The sequence below is a fragment of the Nothoprocta perdicaria genome, unplaced genomic scaffold (genome assembly GCF_003342845.1).
Source record: "Nothoprocta perdicaria isolate Ctin4 unplaced genomic scaffold, notPer1 scaffold_41, whole genome shotgun sequence".
Lineage (NCBI taxonomy): Eukaryota > Metazoa > Chordata > Aves > Tinamiformes > Tinamidae > Nothoprocta > Nothoprocta perdicaria.
The window spans coordinates 4,918,147-4,937,603 of record NW_020455655.1 but is presented as its reverse complement, the minus strand read 5'-3'; the positions used below and the strand labels follow the sequence as shown (position 1 = coordinate 4,937,603).

The window sequence follows — 19,457 nt, the reverse complement described above, 5'->3', positions numbered from 1 at the left end:
AAATGTTTCTAACATCAACACTRAGATCTGAGAACTGAAAGCAGCTCGACTGTAACTCAGCTAAGTGCTTCATCCAGGAAACAAACTTTTACTGGCTTTTCACTTTTGCTTTTCCATGTGCTTGTGCACACTTTAAATTTAGCTACAACCATATTGTCTCCCAGGCCAGGCTGCTCATCATAGAAGATCAGAAAAGACCTGGAAAAGCTGCCCAGATGCCGCTCTGCCAATAACCGCGTCTGGCGCCGCGAGGGCATGATGGGGTCGGGCTCCTTCCCGTCACCACGCAGCTAATGGAGGGGTCACGGAGGAAAGGTGGTTTCCTGAGAGCCGTGTGGGCAGCAAGGTCAGCGAGCTGCCGCAGGAAACCAGCGCTGGGGCGTCTGCGCCAGCCCCTGCGCTGATTCACACCGAAAGGAGAAGGGCCGCGCGGCTGCGGGGCGGCACAGAGAAAGCGGCATTTGAACAAAGACACAGAAAACAGAACAGGGCTGATCCTCATCTCTTACACGAGTGACTTCCTTGCACTCTAAAGACTGTAGATGAGGAGTTTTAAAGATCAGTTTGAAGGCTCATCCATAGATTAATGGCCATATGGATTTTTTTCCTATGGAATTCATCCTCATCTGGGGTAGCTGGTTAATCCTCTTCCACCTAGGATAATCTATTGTTTCCTGCAATCATCTTAGGTCAGCAAGTTTTCTTTCAGAGGTGGATTCTGCAGACTTTGCTGATGTGTAGTGGACACCCAGGACAGCAAGAGCAGCCCCACTGGAGCAAGGCGGCGTTCAGCAGAAGGGCGCAAGAAGGCGCTTCGTCTTCTGCAGGACTCCTCTTTGGCAATCAGGRGTCACCAGGCTTCTCTGGACGAGAGAAATGAGTCCATGGTGGTCTGACCAACAAGCAAGCACAATGAATCTGCAACATTAGGATTAAGTCACTTTTGCAGCTCCCCTCACTATGCAGCCATACTGTGAAAATGCTCATCCAAGTCCTAGTCTACCAGTTCCTTGACCTGAGGTTGTGCTGTGACAGGARGGAGATGAAAGCAAGAGGCACCAAAAAGTCTCCCATACTTGCAGCTAACCAAGCAAGACCAAAAGGCTTTATACCCTCAGACTGTTGCCTTCTCTGCAGTCTTCTTCCCTTTTACCGCTGTGAACAAGATCAATCCTGCAACAAACAGGAAGCTGGTAATCCTTTCCATGAGGAACCATAAGGAGAAACTTCTTTGCATTCACTCCTTTTCTATATCTTTTTGTTTGTTTTTGTTTTGTTTTTTTTTTAAATGTTTTTAGGAAAAAAAGTTTATGCTAAATATCTTCTAACTAATCCACATACAGAACAATTTGACCATAGCTAAAGGACCAGGAGATTGTGAAGCCACCTGTTCACAATTGCTGCTATCAATAACGAAGCATGAACAATATGGGAAGCACATCAGGAATAATTCTAGGATAAGGGCTGTCTGCATGGGATGCCCCAGCCCRTGGTGCAGCTAGGTGTGATAAGTGCAGCTCTGTCCCTAGGTCACATCCATACTGACAGAGGGAGATGCTGTAGGGAAAAGCCACAGTCATGTCACACACGATGTTTTCAAGCCTTGTAAGCATATTTCTAGCCCCTCCAGTTGTTCCAAATTGTATTATGCAGAAAAGAAACCCCATAATACATGTTATATTAACATTGGGGAAATGCAATGAAAGTTAATTTTTTTGTTTGTTTGTTTTAGCCATGCTGTTTCCTTTTCCAGCAGCCCTGCACATGGTGAGGGACGAGGGATTTGCCTGCAGCCTGGTGTACAGCCCCACTCCAGCTGCTTCACCCCCAGCATGGGCTGCTGTGCTTCGCAGGCAGCTCGCGGGCAGGCTGGTGGACACGTCCTTTCTCTCTGCGCTCTGGGGCTGTCCAGAGTGCAAGTTCTGTGCACACCTCGCCAGGGGAACATTCCCCCCGCTGCTCCAAGCGGCGCCCTCACTCCCCGTTGGCAGCGCTCCGGGCTACAGCCACGGCAGCGCTACACGTGGCGCGTAACCCCAGCGTAGCTGTGCAGAGACAGGAACCACTTGCCTGTTCTCATACATCTTTCATCACGTTGTTCAGGAAGGGAATTATGCGATGTGAAGTCAAACCGATACCAGGACAAACAGCTTCTGCTCGTCAGAACTGAAAAACGAGTCTGTGTTAAGGAACAGGCTAAGAGATGGCAAGACGCTGGCCAACTTTGGACCTGTCTGCTGCCATCGGTGTAACTGCATGAGCAGAAAACCTCATTGGTTAGCAGCAAAGTTTTTACTTGTTTAAAAGGAGAGGGGAAAAAAGCACTTAAAAGAAGTATTAGAGACTTATTGATTGTATGAAGCCACTTCAATCCCTGCAGAGGTTAAGATTACAAAACAGCTGCTCTAATTGATGCCACATCCCTAGAGAGTTTGAAGTCCCTAAATTCAAGACTACCCCACTTCTTTCCATCCAATGCCCACAGAGCAGCAACATGCCCCTTGTCACAGGGTGCAGGACAAGAACAAAACGTGATGATATCAACACCTCAATTAGGGCTGAAAAGGAAGGTGGAGAAGCCCCTTTTCCAGCTCAAGTTTTGGGGAGGAGGCACCCAGGGGGGCAGAGCTGGGGGAGGGAGCCCTCAGTGCCACTGTGGCAACCAGCAGAGAGTTTTAACAACTGGTTCTGGAGAATTCAGCCAGCTGCAATACAGTCCCAGGCATCAATCTAATCTAGCTTGTTGTGCTAAAGACATCTGCGGTTTTCATTTACAGAATTAACTTGTATTCAGATACGTTAAAAAAAAAAAAAAAAGTCACTTTTCTCCAACCATAAGCACAATTTGAAACTGTCCCTTCCCCTCCTTGGCACTTGCAGTGCCTACCACTGCTCCTCAGCAGTGCTGAGCTGCTGTGCTCTTCAGCCTGTGCTCTGGAAAACGGCATCTCAGGGAGCTGCAATGGCAACTTGAGGAGATGCTAAATCTGATTTTATGGTATTACATAATGTTATTACCACTGGATGAAAAGTACTGAGCCAATGCAAATTCACTTTGCCTTTGCAAATTTGTTTAAAAATGTTTAATGGGGCAACTGTGTCCTGAAAGCCTTTGTGCCAGATCAGCTTCTAAGCCCGTCTGGCTCCCTGGCAGCCATCCTCCCCCAGCAAGCATAAAGATCATCTGAAAATGCAAAGTTGCATAAACTTTGCATCATTCACCCTGGCTAATTTGACAGAAGTGGGATTGTGCAGGGCCTCCCAATTCAGACCAAATTGATATTACCTTGTGATGACCTAGATCCTGAACAGCTCCTGTTAATGACGACAGCACTAGTGAAAATGCAGCTTTGCCAGGCCCTGGTGCTGCCTCACAGCCATTTCCTCCAAATCCTAGTCCTCCAAGTCCTAGAGTCTAACAAAATCCTCTGGTAAAAGAATAAAAATGAAAAATCATAGCATGGAAAGTGCCTGTTTTGGGGCACTTCAAAGAGTTGATTGATCTGACAGGGAATTTGCCCATGCTTCCTACAGCCAAACAGCTTTTAGAGGCTGCTGCAGTCAATCCACCATAGTGAGTTTCCCATAAAAGGCCCTTTCCAACTCTCCCTGATATTTTCCTCTGCTCTGTGCACAGCCCTGTGCACACCTGTATTTTTTGCTGTTTTGCTATGTCTATTAGACTTGTGCTTCTGGAGGAAGCTTCTCCTTTTCCCATTTGCACGCAGAAGAGTGTGTCCAGACTGGTTTATAAAAGCAGCTTGTCCCCCCAAAATTAAACTATTGGAACTCAGAAAATTTAGACATGGTTTTCTAAATAGATATTAGCAGATGATTGCAAATGCTCGTTTCCTGGAATAAACCACACCTCACTGTGCTACTGGAACTGCTGGATTCCACTCATTATTCCACCTAGTTTTCTTTTATGTCTTTTGTTTCTACTATGTGTGTGCTCAATAAGCTCAGTTAACTCCTTGTCTTGTGGACGTTCAGTATCCCATAGTTATCTGTAGCTTGGCCTTTTTCCGCTGATGTTATTTGCTGTTTCCCATTGAAGTCTCTAATTCATAGCCTTCTTCCAGTTGTTTATCCAATGCAGCAAGAGGAGAAACATTTCTGACCCCTTTTGTCCTGCTGGTCCCTCAGGATGGTCTGTGAGGACTGCAGCAAAATGCTATTTACATCTCCAGTCTTGGATGAGAACATTTCAAAAGCGGGTGCAGCAACCTGCAGCTTGGAGACAGTTTCTCCCAGCTGGCATGTAAAATCATCTCCCTTTCTCTTAGGCAATTTTAGAGCTAACATCTTGTACAAAAATGAAATCTGAAGGCAAGTGAACCATCCTTTCATCCATGGACACCTCTAGGACTAGAAGGTGTCTTTTTCCAGGCTCCTCCTCAGTATGGAAACCAAGACAAGCAATCCCAGTGTGTGTTTCCTTCTCCAGCAGTGAGCCAGCACATTGTCCTCTCCTGTCAGGGTCTTTCCTGGACCAAGGGTAGGGACAGCCTGTCACCTTTCAGAACACGGTTCTGTACCACCACCATGGTTTTCAATCCTGACAAGAGAGAACAAAAAAAGGCAGCATGAAAAAAACATGACTGATCTTTTTGAAGTCCAACCGTACACCTAAAGATAGTGAAGAGGAAATGAATAAATAACTAAACCTTTAATAAGTGCATCAGTGCAGAAGAGCCCTGTCAAAGGCTAATGCAAAGATAAGGTAACATGAGGCAGAGAGAGTTTTCTGCTGTAGAACCAAAAATCCAGTATCACATTGAAACTAAAACCTGCCTCTTCCCATAAAACCAAAGAAAGATGCCAACTAGAAGAAAGGAGAAAAAGGAGAGAAAAAGAGATAAACAAGAATGTAAATAATGGTCCATCATACGCAGGAGAGATGGTGAAGATTCTGGAGAAGCTTCTTCAAAGTGCACAAGTTCTCCTCCATTTCATGATACCATGTACAGATAACTTGAAAATCCTTCRCGACAAGAAAAAAAAAAATCATGTCTCTGATGGGAATCAACACACATTCCCAGAGCTGCTTGCTACTACAGCTGCTCCATGAAGCCTCATATGTGTGATCACACAGGCAAAGAAAGCTCTGCCTGCCTCCCAGGCAGCAAACATACAGCAAAGTCAAGTCCTGGATTCACTGAGGTCAGTAACAAATCATGTTGAGTCAGGTAGCTCAAGATTCACCAGGTCTTTCAAAATCCTGTGTGCTTCGGTGCACCAGATCAAACCCTCACTGTCTCTCTTCACAATTCATCTGCTGCACTTGTCTGTAAACTGGGATGACAAGAGAGATGAAAGGTAAGAGAGAGGTCACATGAAAAATACAGGAGCAGTCTACGTGGGTCTCTGCTAAAGAGAAGGTTACCTGTGAAGACAGGAAAAAAAAAGATGCATTTTGCAATTGCTGTCTGATAGGAATGGTAATTCACTGTGACGCTATGCCTGAAAGTCAATGCACGGAGCCTACCAGTAAATATTATTAAAAATAACACAAACAACTCAGCTTCTCAATAACCCAGCATGAAAGATGCTCATCTTGCACAAATTGTCATGCACTTTTCTGGACATATAGAAGAGTATTTAGTATGCCATGAATGTCGGTGTGTGGCATGTGCCGTTGATATCAGTAAAGCCTGGAGTGATTGGTACGGTTCCTGATACGATGCTCTGTAGCTGTTTAGTTACTAGAAYTCGGTTTTATGCAATTCAATCAGCTCTAACAAGAAGCAAGTAACACATTAAGCAAAGCTCTGAGTCTAACAAATCAAAGTGCCGCCTTTCGCTGCGGCCACTGTCAGTCCAGCTGCTTTGTGCTCCTTACAGGCACATTTTTTTCCCCCTCTCCTACCATCCAATTATTGCTGGACATGAGGGATTAACCATGCCTGCTAATTTGCCAGCACTTTACCGGATGCTTCATATTTCTATTATGATCTCTAATCTCAAGTTTTAAGCTTTTTAGAAAAATCTAAATTGACTTATCACACAGTCTTGGCCAAGACTGTGCCAAGCCCTTATTCAATAAATGACTAAATTGAGAGCAGAGATCTAGTCCTTTTGCCGCATCACAAAGCACAGCTGCAAGCCAAACTTTAACTCCCTGTCCTATTCATGTCCCACAAGACTCCCCCCAACTTATGTCCCTTCCCTCGCCTTGGGGTGAAATGCTCAGAAATGCTTGCAGGTGTCCCAAGGATCTTTTTTTTTGGCTCAGATACCCCATCAATTCATTAAACCAGTCTGCGTTGTCTGCTGCTGCAAGGATGGCTGATCCATCCATCAAGAGCAGACAAAGCTTTGGCCTTCGTCACACACATTAGTATTTCTGATTGCTTTACACTATTGAAATAAAAGACGTTTTTATTGTAGAGAAAGCTGAATCTTATCAAAAATACTATTCAAGACCCTGAGTTAAGCTAGTCAGAGTCACTTCCCTCCAAGGAATGTGACTGAAGAAGACAGATATTCTCTCATATACATTGACTTTACATCCATGCAATTACAGTGATGTCACTGATGTTGTGATTTACACTTGTCCAAGATCAAAATTAGGTCCAGTGCACTTAAAAGCACAGAAAAGAGACTTCCCAGTAAGCACAACAGTTCAGCTCTGCTCTCAGAAGTTCATTTAGCAGTGAAAAATAAGTATGCATGAGAGAATTACAAACCTTGCACTATTCAACGCCTTGGTTTTACAGCAAAGGCTGAGTAAAATCAATCTTGRGCAATAATTCCCCTTGCATCTCGGGAGTTACACCAGGGTTAAAGCCATTCACCTCTGCGGGCTTATTCGTACTTTTAAGGGCTGACATAAACACCACCCTTTAGTAGATCTCAATTGGAAGCTTCACAGGTTTTTCAGAATTGCTATAATAATTGATATAATGGCAGGAAAATGATATTAGCCTCCATCAGCAAGTCTTTCTGAGCTTCTTGGCTAGTTTCATGAAAGAGGTGATGAACTGGTATTTACCGTTTATGCAATTTTAGGAAATAAATTGCCATTCCAATTATAGTATAAGCACCTCCCAAAACCGACACAGAACTCTCATGATTACTGTTTTTTTTTTTTTTTTTGTTGCCTGTAGAGCATTCCCTTCCTTACAAATTCCAGACTGGAAACAAACAGACCAACAGGCAACCCCAAGAAGCTGTAGGGACATCTGAAGCTTTACAGACCAACCCAATTGTGCCCAAGTGCCATTGAAGAGGCCTAATATTCAAAGCCCTAAACTGGACTCCTCCCACCACCCATCCCATTAAAAATGATCGGATATTTTTCTTTCTGCAAGTTAAATAAAGGATACTCACTGCTGCTGATGTAGGGAAAGAAGGATTAAATCAGTGTGGCTCGTTCAACCTGAGGAGAGAGTTGTGCTCTCACTGTGATTAGCAGCACTCTTGTCAGAGAAGGGATAARAGACATAAAACATAAACCAACACCAACTGAAAACTGCCCTCTGCAACACGGGGTTGGGAATTGGAACTTTTGGTTTCTGAAAGAAAGAGAGAGCAAATGGTATTTTGGTGGTTTCATGTCTTTTTACTCTCTACTTAGCAATACAACAGCCAGTGACTTAAAAAAACCTAATTTTGCCAGAGCTTAGTCTTTAATATATACCAGCAGCAGATGATACTTTAAAAGAGGAGAAACTTTTTAAAAGGCAATAATGTATGAAGAGAGATGCATGCAAAGAAAGAGGATCTTAAACAATACTAAAAATAAATGTAGCTTAGAAAGATCCCTTAAAAACAGCTGTTGATGTTAAGAGATTTAATTAAAATGTAATTAGTTATACATTCTACTTKGAAATGAACATGAGTAGTGCAGCCTTTATCTACAACACATTCCCTTTTACATTCATACCTTGCTTTTGCCTGTAAAAAAAGCGAGATTTTATAAGACGTGTCATAAAGATATGATAATTCTCCCTAAAATTTTACAATCAAAGAAAACATAAAGTGGCTTTTTTTTAAAACCCACCCATACAAAAGCATGTGCCTTGTGCTTACAGTGTGTGGAAGAGGCCTTGTAAGTGTTCTTAAATGTGCAAAATAGGATAAAAGAGAGGCATAAATGGATGAGGGGTGATGCTTGCAATAAATGAGTGCACTAATGTCATGGGACAGATTCTGAAATAGGTCACTAAAGACTAAATCAATCCGACTCCTTAATTGTCATTTACCTGAATGAGAAACGCACCATAAACTACTCTCCCTGCATGGATTTGTACAGGCACTGAACAACCCCTGGCTGTCCCTGGGGCTAGAGCTTTATGGAAGCACCATTGACCTGGTTTTCTATGGAAACTACACGGATATTTTCAATTCCACCGTGGAACGACAGCCTCGGTCATAGCCATCAAACTCCGCATTAGACATTCATGCGGCATTAGGCATCCCAGAGCTGCCAAGGGCCACACAATGAGACATCGTCCGACCCAGAAGTCATATAATTAGGCTTATGGGAACACCACCAGTGGATGAGGCTTTGAGCATACCCTTGTTTTGGATGGGCCATTCTTTGACTGTGTGACTACCACGTAGCTGGGGAAGAAGTGAAGCCCGTTATTATCAACAGACAACTTCACTGCTAAGCCAGCGTGGTGACAAAAGGGTCATTTTTCTTAAAAATCACCAGTGGGGAAAAGAAAGTGCAGCCATATAACAGAGAAACACCAATAGAGAAAAAGGAAACCCTACTTTTAATTACTTTTTAGTTGTGCAGAGGGGTAACCCTACCTTCCAGAAGCCGTCTCTTCACGCAGAGCAGGATGGACGTAGAGCTCATGTCAGGCTGGAAGTGCAAAGTCCCTCTCATTCATGGTGCTGTGCAGGGCCTYTCTCCAAGAGCCTTCCTGCTCAGCCAAGGAGCAGCTTTCTAAGAACTGTGCCATTCCAAAGGCTGAGGACATTTTCTGCTGAAGAGGGTTTTTAATTCAAATTAGTCATAGAAAGTYACATTTTTGTGGCCTGAAAAACATCTTTAACTGCGTCAGGCATGAGGTTGTTTCATAATTGTATGTAATTGAGTTTTTTTTTTCTTTTTTTCCAAATGACATAAGGAGAAAGTGCAATGTTTGTGAAGCTTCAAACCTCCCTCCTACATYTGTGCACCAACTAATAATTCTAACAATTCTAAGTATATCTTATGGCTAACTTTCAACAAGAAAGAGTCCTTTAGGAATGGGATTGGTCTCTGGAACATTATACACCAAGCAACTACACCCACCACACTGGCAGCTGGGCATTCAACACTGCAAAAAGTTAGGTTTATTTCATATTATTTAGTTATTTAGTTATTATTCATATAAAATTTCATATTATTTAGTTACAACAAGGCTCTTTCAAATTCCACTGTTTCCAGCTATTTTGAATTATGTRGTCCAGGACTTGCATAGCTGCAGCCATCTCGTTATGCAAACAGGACAGACCCGAGTCTGCAGTAAGAGTGTTATGTTATTAGCCATATAAGTAACAAACAGTTTCACAACATCCATTGCCTTCCAGTTATTTATGATGCAARAAAAGACTCCTCCTGTCCTGTCATCTAGGAAAAGTTCTGCTCAGTAACACCCAGTCACATGCACAACTGTTACTCCATCAATAGTATGTGCTTCTTATTAGCATTTTCATCTCTATCAAAAACATAGGACATTAAATTGTAAATAATAAGTGATTATACACCAGTAGAGGCAAGATTTTTTTTAGCCAAAGCTGCTTTCCTATATCTGCACCAAGGCCTATCATGCCTGTGTGTTTAATACTATGATCACATATTTCTCYTTACATGCAGCTCACTAAAAAGCCAAGGACCCCACACCAGTAAGAGCCACAGCAGGAAACAGGATTCAAGGATAACGTCAGTGTCTGCTCTCCYCAGGGTACAAGCCTATTCAGATAGCCCGTGAAAACAGAACTTCAGAAAACTCACAGATTTATATGATTTCCAGCTCTGTGTTTGTTTGCTCTAGACCATTATGATTACCACATGCTGGCTACTGTGAACTGATTAATTAGGAAGTATCAGCAATAAAATTTTATACTTACACCAGGCTTCCACCTCAGGATGCTTCAGTAGTGTCAATTAAGTAATCTTCCCAATGCTGCCTTTAAGTAGGTGCCATTAGTTCATTCACAGATGGAAATGCTGAAGCACATAAAAGGTGAGATTAATTAACTGAGATGATTCAATGAGTCAGTGGCAGAACTAAGATCCTGAAAAGCACTCCATTTGTCTAACCCGTAAAGTAGTATGATTTACTTGCCCTTTGCAGCTGAATGGTGGAAATAATTTCCAAATGTGTAACGGAAACTTTGGCGACTCCATCAAAAACATTATTTCTAGGTCACGCTCTTGTTGAAATTTTCTTTTGATTAAAATAGCTCCCATTGTTTAGTGCACCCATCAAAATATAAAGAACATTGAAGTTGAATAAAACCTGCCACTAGCTGTATGATGAACTTGAGCATTGCTGCTGTTTCCTCGCGTTTAAATTAAGGCTTTTCTGTAGAGGTTAAAAGTGAGTGCAACATAAAGACAAAGGACAAGCTAGGAGACAAGGGACTATTCACCCATTCCCAACAGCCAGATTTACAAAGGCAATTGCCATTCACACTAATGCAAAGTGGGCCACCCAATTCCACCAGATATGAAAGGGAGAAGAGCTCTTGTGCATAAGAGGAAAAAGCACTTTGGTGTATTTTAGCTCCATCACAAGTGGAAAATCTCCTTTTCTACTCCATTTCAAACTAACAAGGCCACTTCTCTGGGAGAAATATTGCAAGTCTTCAAATTTCTGCAGCCAGCTGATCAATCWTGTTTGTAGTGGTACAGGCATAAGATACATTTAATATGAATGTATTTAACTGTCTGGGGTTTTTTTCTTTGTTTTTCCCCAATAATCTGCTTACCAATGAAGAGCTATAACTTGCTGAAAAAGATGCAACAATCACTTTGCTACCAAAGTGCCTTGGATTAGATTTTATATGCAAATAAACCTGATTTACCAGCATTTCTTTTCTATGGAGAATCAAACCCTGAGMAAGTGGGACTCCTGCTGTGGGTTTCCTGGGGACCAAGCTTCAGCACAGAGCAGTCCAGAAGCAGCGTGGGCAGTTGCTGTAGCCCTGATCCTGCTATGCCACAATCAGCGTGACACAAAAGAGGCCGTTTGCCAAAACAGCTCAGATCAGGGCTACATCATATTCCCCACACTGAACATGTAAACCTTCTTATAACCACAGTCATATGTCGTAATCATAGTTGCTCAAGCTGTATATGTGCTGACAACGTTCAGGTAAAGAATGATACCCATGCCAAACGTTTAGGTGTTTTCAGTCCTTATCCTTCAACATTGTGATAATTCACTAAAACTCGGMCAGAATCAGCTTTTAAATGTTTAATCAAACTTAGAAATTAGATGCTATTAAATTATTCTACATAACTAAGAAAAGCTCATTAAAGCAATGTAAAGTAATAAAACTACAATAAAACATTTTCAGGTATTTCAGTGATTTTTTAATTAATATCAAAATAATGAAAAATGTACAACTTTCTAATCCCTATTTTCCTGGCGGGGTTTGAGCAGACCCTGAGCCTGCATTGCACTCACACGCATTCAAAGGGGCCAGAATGACCGAGCTGTGAGTGTCTCCCGTGAAGGACCCTGCAGGATGCCTGGAGCGCTTATCTGCCCGCACACCTCTCGCATTTGCCAGGTAGACTGTCATAAAAACAGTAAATCAGAACCTAAGTGATTATTCAGATTCACATATCCCTTTCCTCCTTTGGATGTAAAGGAGCCCATGCTCTCTAATTTAATTTCATTATCTCTCTTAGAAAGACAATGAGCGCAGGAAAGACTAATAAGCAGGGGCAGAGTGAATAATGACTTTTTCCTCCAAATACATGATCAATTAAAAGGCATACTCACTTGCGTTCTCTTGCCAGTATTATCAGTGGCAGAATTCCCATTCACTTCAAGGACAGCAAAAGCGTAAACCTGGATTTCCAAAATGGTGAGACATGGAAAATGAGGGGAAGGGAGAGGGGGCAGGAAGAGAGAAGTAAGAAACATCAAACAGGCAGTCCAGTGTGAATACCTGACCGTGCTAATTCCTTACTACTAGCTTTAAAGTTTGCTTTTAATTCCCATTTCAACTGATTTGCAGAAAAAAAAAAAAATCTAAAGAATAAATTTAGGTTGAACTGATGGTTCTAATTTGTCTGGCAACAAAAAAACATAGCAGAAAGACCTTTCTTTTACCAAATGCTTTAGCTTTGATGTCTCCATTGTTATGCAAATTCTACACAGTACAAGATATAGACAGAGGAATAATTAAGCTCAGGATTTTGTATATAATAATTATTACAAATATAACTGCATCTTTTCTTTATCTTTTTTGTTTTTGAGCTAATTATGTGAACCATGCATATACTTTTACAAGGAAAACGCACAAAACATTTAAGTTTTCACTGATTCTGCCATGAAAGCGGCTGAGAGTTAAGGGCCGCCCCTGCAGCCTGTGCTCAGCCCGGGCAGCGTTTACCCCCACGGGCCCTGCCACAGATTTCAGAGGAACCTCTCGCGGTCGCGACTCCTTCGTACAATTCTCCGCACCATCACACAAACATTTGGAAAACAGAGCGATCTTTGTTCTGGAAGATAAACATTGGCCATATACATATATATATTTCAAAGCACTCAATTACAGATTGAACTTTGCCCCTTTCTCAGGCTTTGAAATCTCCCCAGGCCAAACACAGGCCTTTATTCTCCTTCAGCGCGGGCATCTCACACACACCATATGGCCCCAAACCCGGGGACAAATTCTGCGCTGATTTATAGCCGCTGCCCGCTGCTGGCCTGACCCGCGGCATCAATCTGGGCCCGGATGCGGCCCCGGGGGCAGCACCCGCAGGTAGCCCCCGTGTCGCTCCCCACACAACCGCTCCCTCTGCCTCGAGCTCGGCCAGCAAGAGCCAGCAGGGTTTAGGTGCTGCCACGGGGAGCACATTGGGTGTGCGAGGCCATGTCGCGTGGAAGCCGCTGCCCTCGCTGCCACACCGTGCGGGAAAGGCCCGTCCCGCAGCTGCCAACACACAGACACTAAGCCAGGACTAACGGCACTTTCTGGATCATCAGCTGCCAAAGCACAAGTAATCCGGAGCAGGCCCGGTGCAGCCGAAAGGAGCGTCCAAGAGGCATGAACACAAGTGGTTTTTGTAAGGCCCCGCAGGAGGCCGGAGGGGCCGTGGTCCCTCCTGGAGGCGATGTGCACACGCAGGGAGAGCTGCCGAGACGGGGCTCAGCGCGAGCAGAGCGGCGGCTCCTGTGCCCTCACCACAGTCTGAWGGGGAAAACCACACGTCCTCCAAGACGAGTGCGGCCTAGGAGCCCGGTTATGTTTAATGAAGTGCAGAGAGGAGCGGCTGGAGTGAAGCAGTGCTGAACAAGGCCCCTGTCACGCTGCCAAGGTCAGCGGGGCCTTTGATGACCTGCTGCACCACTGCTGCTCATTAAAAGCACAATGGCTGGTTACAGTCTTCTGTACCACGCTTGCTAACACCCCTGAGCCCCGGAGTATTGTGTGCTAAGGGAAAAAAAGATAGGAAAGAATTTAGTTTTCACTGCTTGCTCTCCCTATTTACCTTTTGGTTTCACTAGGCTTGCAAGATTAAGCAAAGCTATCAAATTCACCTTTTTATTTATAGCCATTTTCACAACTTTTCCCAGACGTTAGCACAGGATGTTTATGCTGAAACACAAAATTGATTGACGCATTTTGAGTACACCCATCATTAAGAAAATATACACTTGGACTTAAACTTCCTGATGCCTTTAAAGCAACCCATTTTGCCAAGGGTTTTTTTTTCCATCTCCATACCCATTTGTATGGAAGCACATTGTCTCTGCCTCCCCCTAGACTCTTTTGCACCGCGCTGCTTTTTTCACCATCTGAAATGACACACTTCCCTAGACAGTGAGGGAYTGTAACTCCATAAATCAGATGATAGCACAATCACAGTTAAATGAAAGAAGCAAAAATCAAATCAAATCAAACAAAGAGATCCCATCATCCTCTGCCGCATCTTCCCTCCTCCCCCTTCCCACCCAACCAGCAGCTCCGGATTCCATAAAAGAGCCGAGCGGAGCCCGGCAGCCCCGACACACACCCTCGAGCACGGCGTGAAACACACGGAACGCACGGCACGGTCCGGCTTGCTCCGTTGTGCTCGCTGGCCTGCTGGAAGGTGCCCTGGCRTATCCCGACACACACACTTCAGATGATCCGCAGCTCCCTTCTCAAATGCGCCGACGTGCTGTAGCCAGTGAGCCCATTTAAACACGGCCGCTCCGCTCAGCAACAAAACCCCTGCAGCGGGTGCCAGGTAGGACTGCGATTCCTCAGCCAGAGAGCTCGTCGACTTCCTTCACCCCGTTGCGGGCATCATCAAAAGCAAACAAGCTTTACACAGCAGTACATTTTTTATTCAAATAAGCTTGTCAACACCAATTATCCACTCCACAACTGCCAAATACCAGGAAGCAATTGCAAGAACTCAGGAAAGATACTAAAGCCCTTGTCCTGCTCTAGAAAACACTTAAGTTTAGGATCTCCTTCCAAAACCACACAAGCTGAGCAGGCAGTGCAGGACTCAGCTCTTTGTCAGTGTTATAACAAAGGAACCTCCCACGCTACTTGTTTTTAGGTCAGAAATACAACAAAGTTGCTCTTTTTTTTTTCCTTCTACATGCTTTCATTTGCTAAACACAGCAATCAATGCAAAACCACATATTTTTCACAACTGTAAAATTTTTACACAGAAAATCACTATTTTTAATCTGTGGAACAGCCCACGAGTTGTTCCACATTAAAAAAAAAAAAAAAAAAAAAAAAAAAAAAAAGGAAAGGAAAAAGGAAAAGAAAGGGGGAAAAAAAAGTGTTACCAGGTATTGCCATTGGAAGGATCATTCTGGAAGCCCTCACAAAGAGAAGAATTCCAGCAACATTAGCATGACATAACTTAAACATACAAAATGTCTCAGTGTTAAAAGCAGGGATGTAAAATGACAAACAAAACTCCCAGCACATCAAGCCAAATCAGCACACAAAGCATTTTTTTTCTGTAATATTTTATTTATATAGAAATACTTAAAAAAACATGAAGTAGCACCATTACTTAAGTTTTACTTTTATTATGTAGAACTTTAAATGTCAGAAAAATAAAACTCTTGATACAATTTCAAATCTTGTCTCAGCAAATATAATATTAGTATTTGACCATGAGGTTAAAGGCCCTTTATCATAAAATAAAATATACTTTGTTTTTAAACTTTGCTCAGTAAAGTACATTTAAGCTCAAGTAACGTCACCTACATATACATAAACAAGTGGTAAACAAATGTATTAAAATAGAAATACTAAAACTATAGTGGTGCAACAGAATTTTTTGTAATTTCCACTGAATTCTATTTATACAAATGTTAGAAAGCTTCAACAGTTCCTTTTGACATATGTTTATACATTTCCATTTTTTGTAATAATATAGAATAAAATATGCTTTATATCACTGAATAGAAAATATGCTGGGTGAAGCAGATTTAAAAGATTTTTTTTTCTGAACCTATAAAATCTCCATCCCAACAGAATACTGTTCAAAGCATTACACATTTTATGGTTTGTAGTTCCGTTCACAATTGTGTGATATTAAAATAATACAGTGTTCTTTGCCATAAGGCCATACTAAAATAAAAAAGATTTAACCCAGCTACAAAAAGTTCACTGAACTTAAATTAAAATACTTGTAAACATCTTTGCAATATGAAATATAATTTTTCAAGTCAAAAAAGAATAAAATACTTCAATCTGTATTAATGCAATTTATCTTTAAAACCTTTAAACGTTTTTAATATATATAAGAGATATGTTACAGTTTTTTTTTTTTCTTTTAACTTTGATAAAGCTGCAGTATCATGGTTTTCACAGGAACTTCTTGCCCTTTCAAGAACATTCAGAAAAGTATCCACCCATATTTAATAGTTTCGTAATAAGCATCCTAGGAACTACCAGCACGTTTTACTAACAGTCCACACACCATTGTCATCATCATAAGCATCTTCTACTTTCAATTATTTTTTTTTTTTTTGTTATATATAAAAAAAAAAGAGGGAGTTTTGGAAGCTTCGTTTATAAAGTACAGTGTAAAAACTAGCCTAGCACTAGAATGGAGTCGCCCGTTATTATGTATAGCATGCACCCAGGTCACCACCACCCCCCTGCCCACCCGTGGCCGCGGCCCAACGCTCCTAACGGCCGCGGCCCAACGGTCCCAACCGCCCCAACGGCCGCCGCCGCCGCCCCGGCGCGGGCGGGCGCGGCGGCGGCGCCTCAGGAGAAGATGCGGATGGCCTGCGTGACGGCGCTGTGGCACACGGGGCACTGCGGCTCCGTCTTCTCGCAGATGCGGTTGGCGCACTCCATGCAGAAGAGGTTGTGGCCGCAGGGCACGAGCGCCGCGATCACCTCGCTCTCGAAGCACACGGAGCAGTCGCGGCTGCCCTTCCGCCGCACGCCGGACGACGAGCACGACGAGCTGGACGACGAGCTGGACGAGGAGGACGAGGAGGCCGACGAGTCGGAGGGCAGCCCCGGCAGGTGCGAGCCCAGCCCGTTGGCGTAGAGCGGGTAGGGCGCGGCGAGCAGGCGGCCGCCGGGGTCGCTGCGCACCCGCCGCGCCAGCGGGTGCTCGGACCCCGCGGCGCTGCCGTGCAGGGGCGGGGAGAGGCGCGCGGGGGGTGGGGGGTCGCCGCCCCGCCTCGGGCCGCTCACGAGCAGCGCGAGGTTGGCATTGGCGGGCGCCGCGCCCGGGAAGGCGGCGGCGGCGGGCGAGGGCGCGGGCGAGGGCGGCGCGGCGGGGCCGCGCTCGAACTGCGGCCACAGGAGGGCGGCCCCCGGCGGCGGGGCGGGGGCCAGGTCGAAGCCCGGCGGCGAGTCGAAGGGCAGCTCGGAGCAGCAGTCCGGCGAGGAGAGCACGTCCCCGCCGCCGCCACCGTACACGTAGCCGTTGGCGCTGTTGTTGTTGTTGTTGCCGTTGTGGGTGAAGCTCAGCGCCGGGCTCGGGGGGCTGTAGTCAGCCAGGCGGGCGGCGCTGCTCCCGGCCGTGCCACCCCCGAAGTAAGAGTCAGTGGAGGCGCTGCCCAGCGAGCTGGAGCTGTCGTTGCGGTAGTTGCAGAAGGGCTTGCGGCCTGGGGTGGGGGTGATGCTGGGCGGCGTGGGCTTGCTCCAGAGGCTGCCCGTGCCGTTCAGCTCGAAGCCCACATCCGTGCCATTGGCGTGGAAGTCGTTCTCGTCCGTGAGCTCGATGATGCCGCCCGTGCGCATGGCGATGTGCGCCTCGATCTCCTCCCGGGCACGGTCCACATTCTCTGGCATGCCCGTCACCTCGAAGACAGGCTCCTTGTCCCGGCTCGGGGTCACAATGTAGGTGTGCGTCTGCTGCTGGATGCGCTTGATTGTGGCCCCTTTGGGCCCCACGACCAAGCCCACCACGCGATAAGGCACCCGCACCTGGATGGTGGTTTGGCCAGGCAAGTTTGGGGGGCCGGGGACGGTGCCGTTGAGGGCTGTGTTCTTATTCCGTGAGGCTCGGATCATGGAGAAGTGCTCGGCYGCAGAGATGATCTCCCTGCGGGCCATGGCCACATCTTCCTTTCTCCCCGTCACAACAAAGAGCGGCTCCTCCCCGCGAACCGGGGTCTTGATGTAGGTGTTGGTCTTTGCCCGCAGAGCTTTGATTTTACAACCTGGGAAGGAGATGCAGGAGATGGAAGGCAAGGGAGAGGGGATGGGGGAGAGAACCGGTTACAACCCATTATTTGGGTGCAGGAAAGGATGGGGGGGTAGAAACACACCCACCCCAAGCATATTGTCCCCTACCCCAGGTAGTCGCTGGCTTCTGGTCCAGCAGCCCCAGTGTACAGCAATGTCAGCCCACAGCCCTGGCACACGCCCAAAGGCATCGCAAGTGGCCAGCGACACATCTGCCATGCAACTGACCCCAAACTACCAACGTGCCGCTCTGAGGAACGACAACAGACGGGGGGAAAAAAAGAAAAAAAGCRTACCATAAAACGGGACAACCAGAAAAATAAAATAAAATGCGGCAACCCGTACGAAACAGCACACTCGCCAATCCACATTCCTGCTCAGTGCTTTCCTTTTGGAAAAATAAAATCAGTTCTTAAGGTGAGAAGCGGCGGCTGCACTGAATGAGCCACATTCCCCAGTGCGGATGCTTTATTCCAATCCCATTGTTCCACTTCCCCACTCCATTTCTCTTCCTCAAAAACGATCCTCGTTTTCTAACTTCAGGGGGGAAAAAAAAACCCGAAAAACCACCGAAGCTCCCGTTTCCCCCCCAATTCCTCTTGCAAATCTAACTGCGGAGGGCAGAGGAACGGAGCGATTTTCTCTCCTCTCCTTGAGGGTCTGGGCGGCAGCTGGAGGCGCATCCGGCGCCCGCTCCCTTTGTCTGGGCAGCCCGCGCTGGCGCGGCGGGCACGGCCGGGACGCGGCGAGCCGCGCGGCCGGCAGCGCTCCGCGCACACTCGCATGCAGCACCCACCTTGTCTCCCCACTATCTCCGCGACGTGCTCCGAGCTGGGCACCGGCACGCACTCGGTCATGTTCACGCTCTTTTTCCGCGGCTCGCTGTCGTAAATGGAGCCCGTCTCGTCGTTGTCCAGCCCCAGCAGGGAGAGCTGATCCAGGGCGATCTGAAGGGCTCTTTGGTCATCCAGGGTCTCTCCCCCTCCACCACCACCACCACCGCCGCCGCCGCCGCCGCTCCCGTTCCTCTCCATGTCTGCAAAAAGCGAGCTGGGCATAGTCCCCGTGTGTGGTGCACCCTCCTCCTGCACTCGGCTCAGTAGTAAAGGCTCAGACACAAAGGAAAACGCGAGGCAGATGGCCAGCAGGAGAGAAGGAAAAGGGAGGGTGGGCGACTGCTGGAGACCGGGGATCTGTTGCCTTTTGCTTGTATATTTTGTATCTTTTTTTTTTCTCCTCTCAGTGCAATCCGGTTTATAAGATGTTTGCAGGACCCCCCCACGACTCCCCCCCCAAGGCTTTTTTTTTTTCTTTTTTTTTCTTTTGGCTGGGGGTGGGGTGGGGGGGTGGGAAGAGCAGAGCGCGAGGAGCTCCGATGCCTTCCCCCCCTTGAGTTCCTCGCCGGCCACAATGCCAAGCGACGGCAGCGTTTCTTTAAGGAGCCCCTCCCAGGCTCCACTCCACTCACTCAGCGTTTTTTCCTCCTCTCCCCTCCTCTGTCTGAGGCACCGCTGCAGCCAGACGGCTCTGGAGAGGCGGGCACGGAGGGAGGAGGGCGGGCGGGGGCGCGCCGGGCGCCGCAGCGTAAGCGGCGGCCGCGC

General features: G+C 46.0%; 1 protein-coding gene and 1 long non-coding RNA gene across 2 annotated transcripts; both read right to left on the bottom strand.

Annotated features, from left to right (window-relative positions):
* Positions 1 to 1,892: 1,892 nt before the first annotated feature.
* On the bottom strand, positions 1,893 to 10,157 carry LOC112952881. The gene is made up of 5 exons (XR_003250483.1): positions 10,072 to 10,157; positions 8,764 to 8,942; positions 7,333 to 7,517; positions 4,892 to 4,984; positions 1,893 to 4,558 (listed from the first exon to the last, which is right to left on the bottom strand). It is a non-coding gene; the product is annotated as an uncharacterized LOC112952881 (long non-coding RNA).
* A 6,254-nt stretch (positions 10,158 to 16,411) lies between these two features.
* On the bottom strand, positions 16,412 to 19,158 carry MEX3B (mex-3 RNA binding family member B). Its single transcript, XM_026045735.1, has 2 exons — positions 18,653 to 19,158; positions 16,412 to 17,831 (listed from the first exon to the last, which is right to left on the bottom strand). The coding sequence occupies exons 1-2, from the start codon at positions 18,912 to 18,914 to the stop codon at positions 16,417 to 16,419; spliced, it is 1,677 nt and encodes a 558-aa protein (XP_025901520.1). The 5' UTR covers positions 18,915 to 19,158; the 3' UTR covers positions 16,412 to 16,416.
* Positions 19,159 to 19,457: the final 299 nt, after the last annotated feature.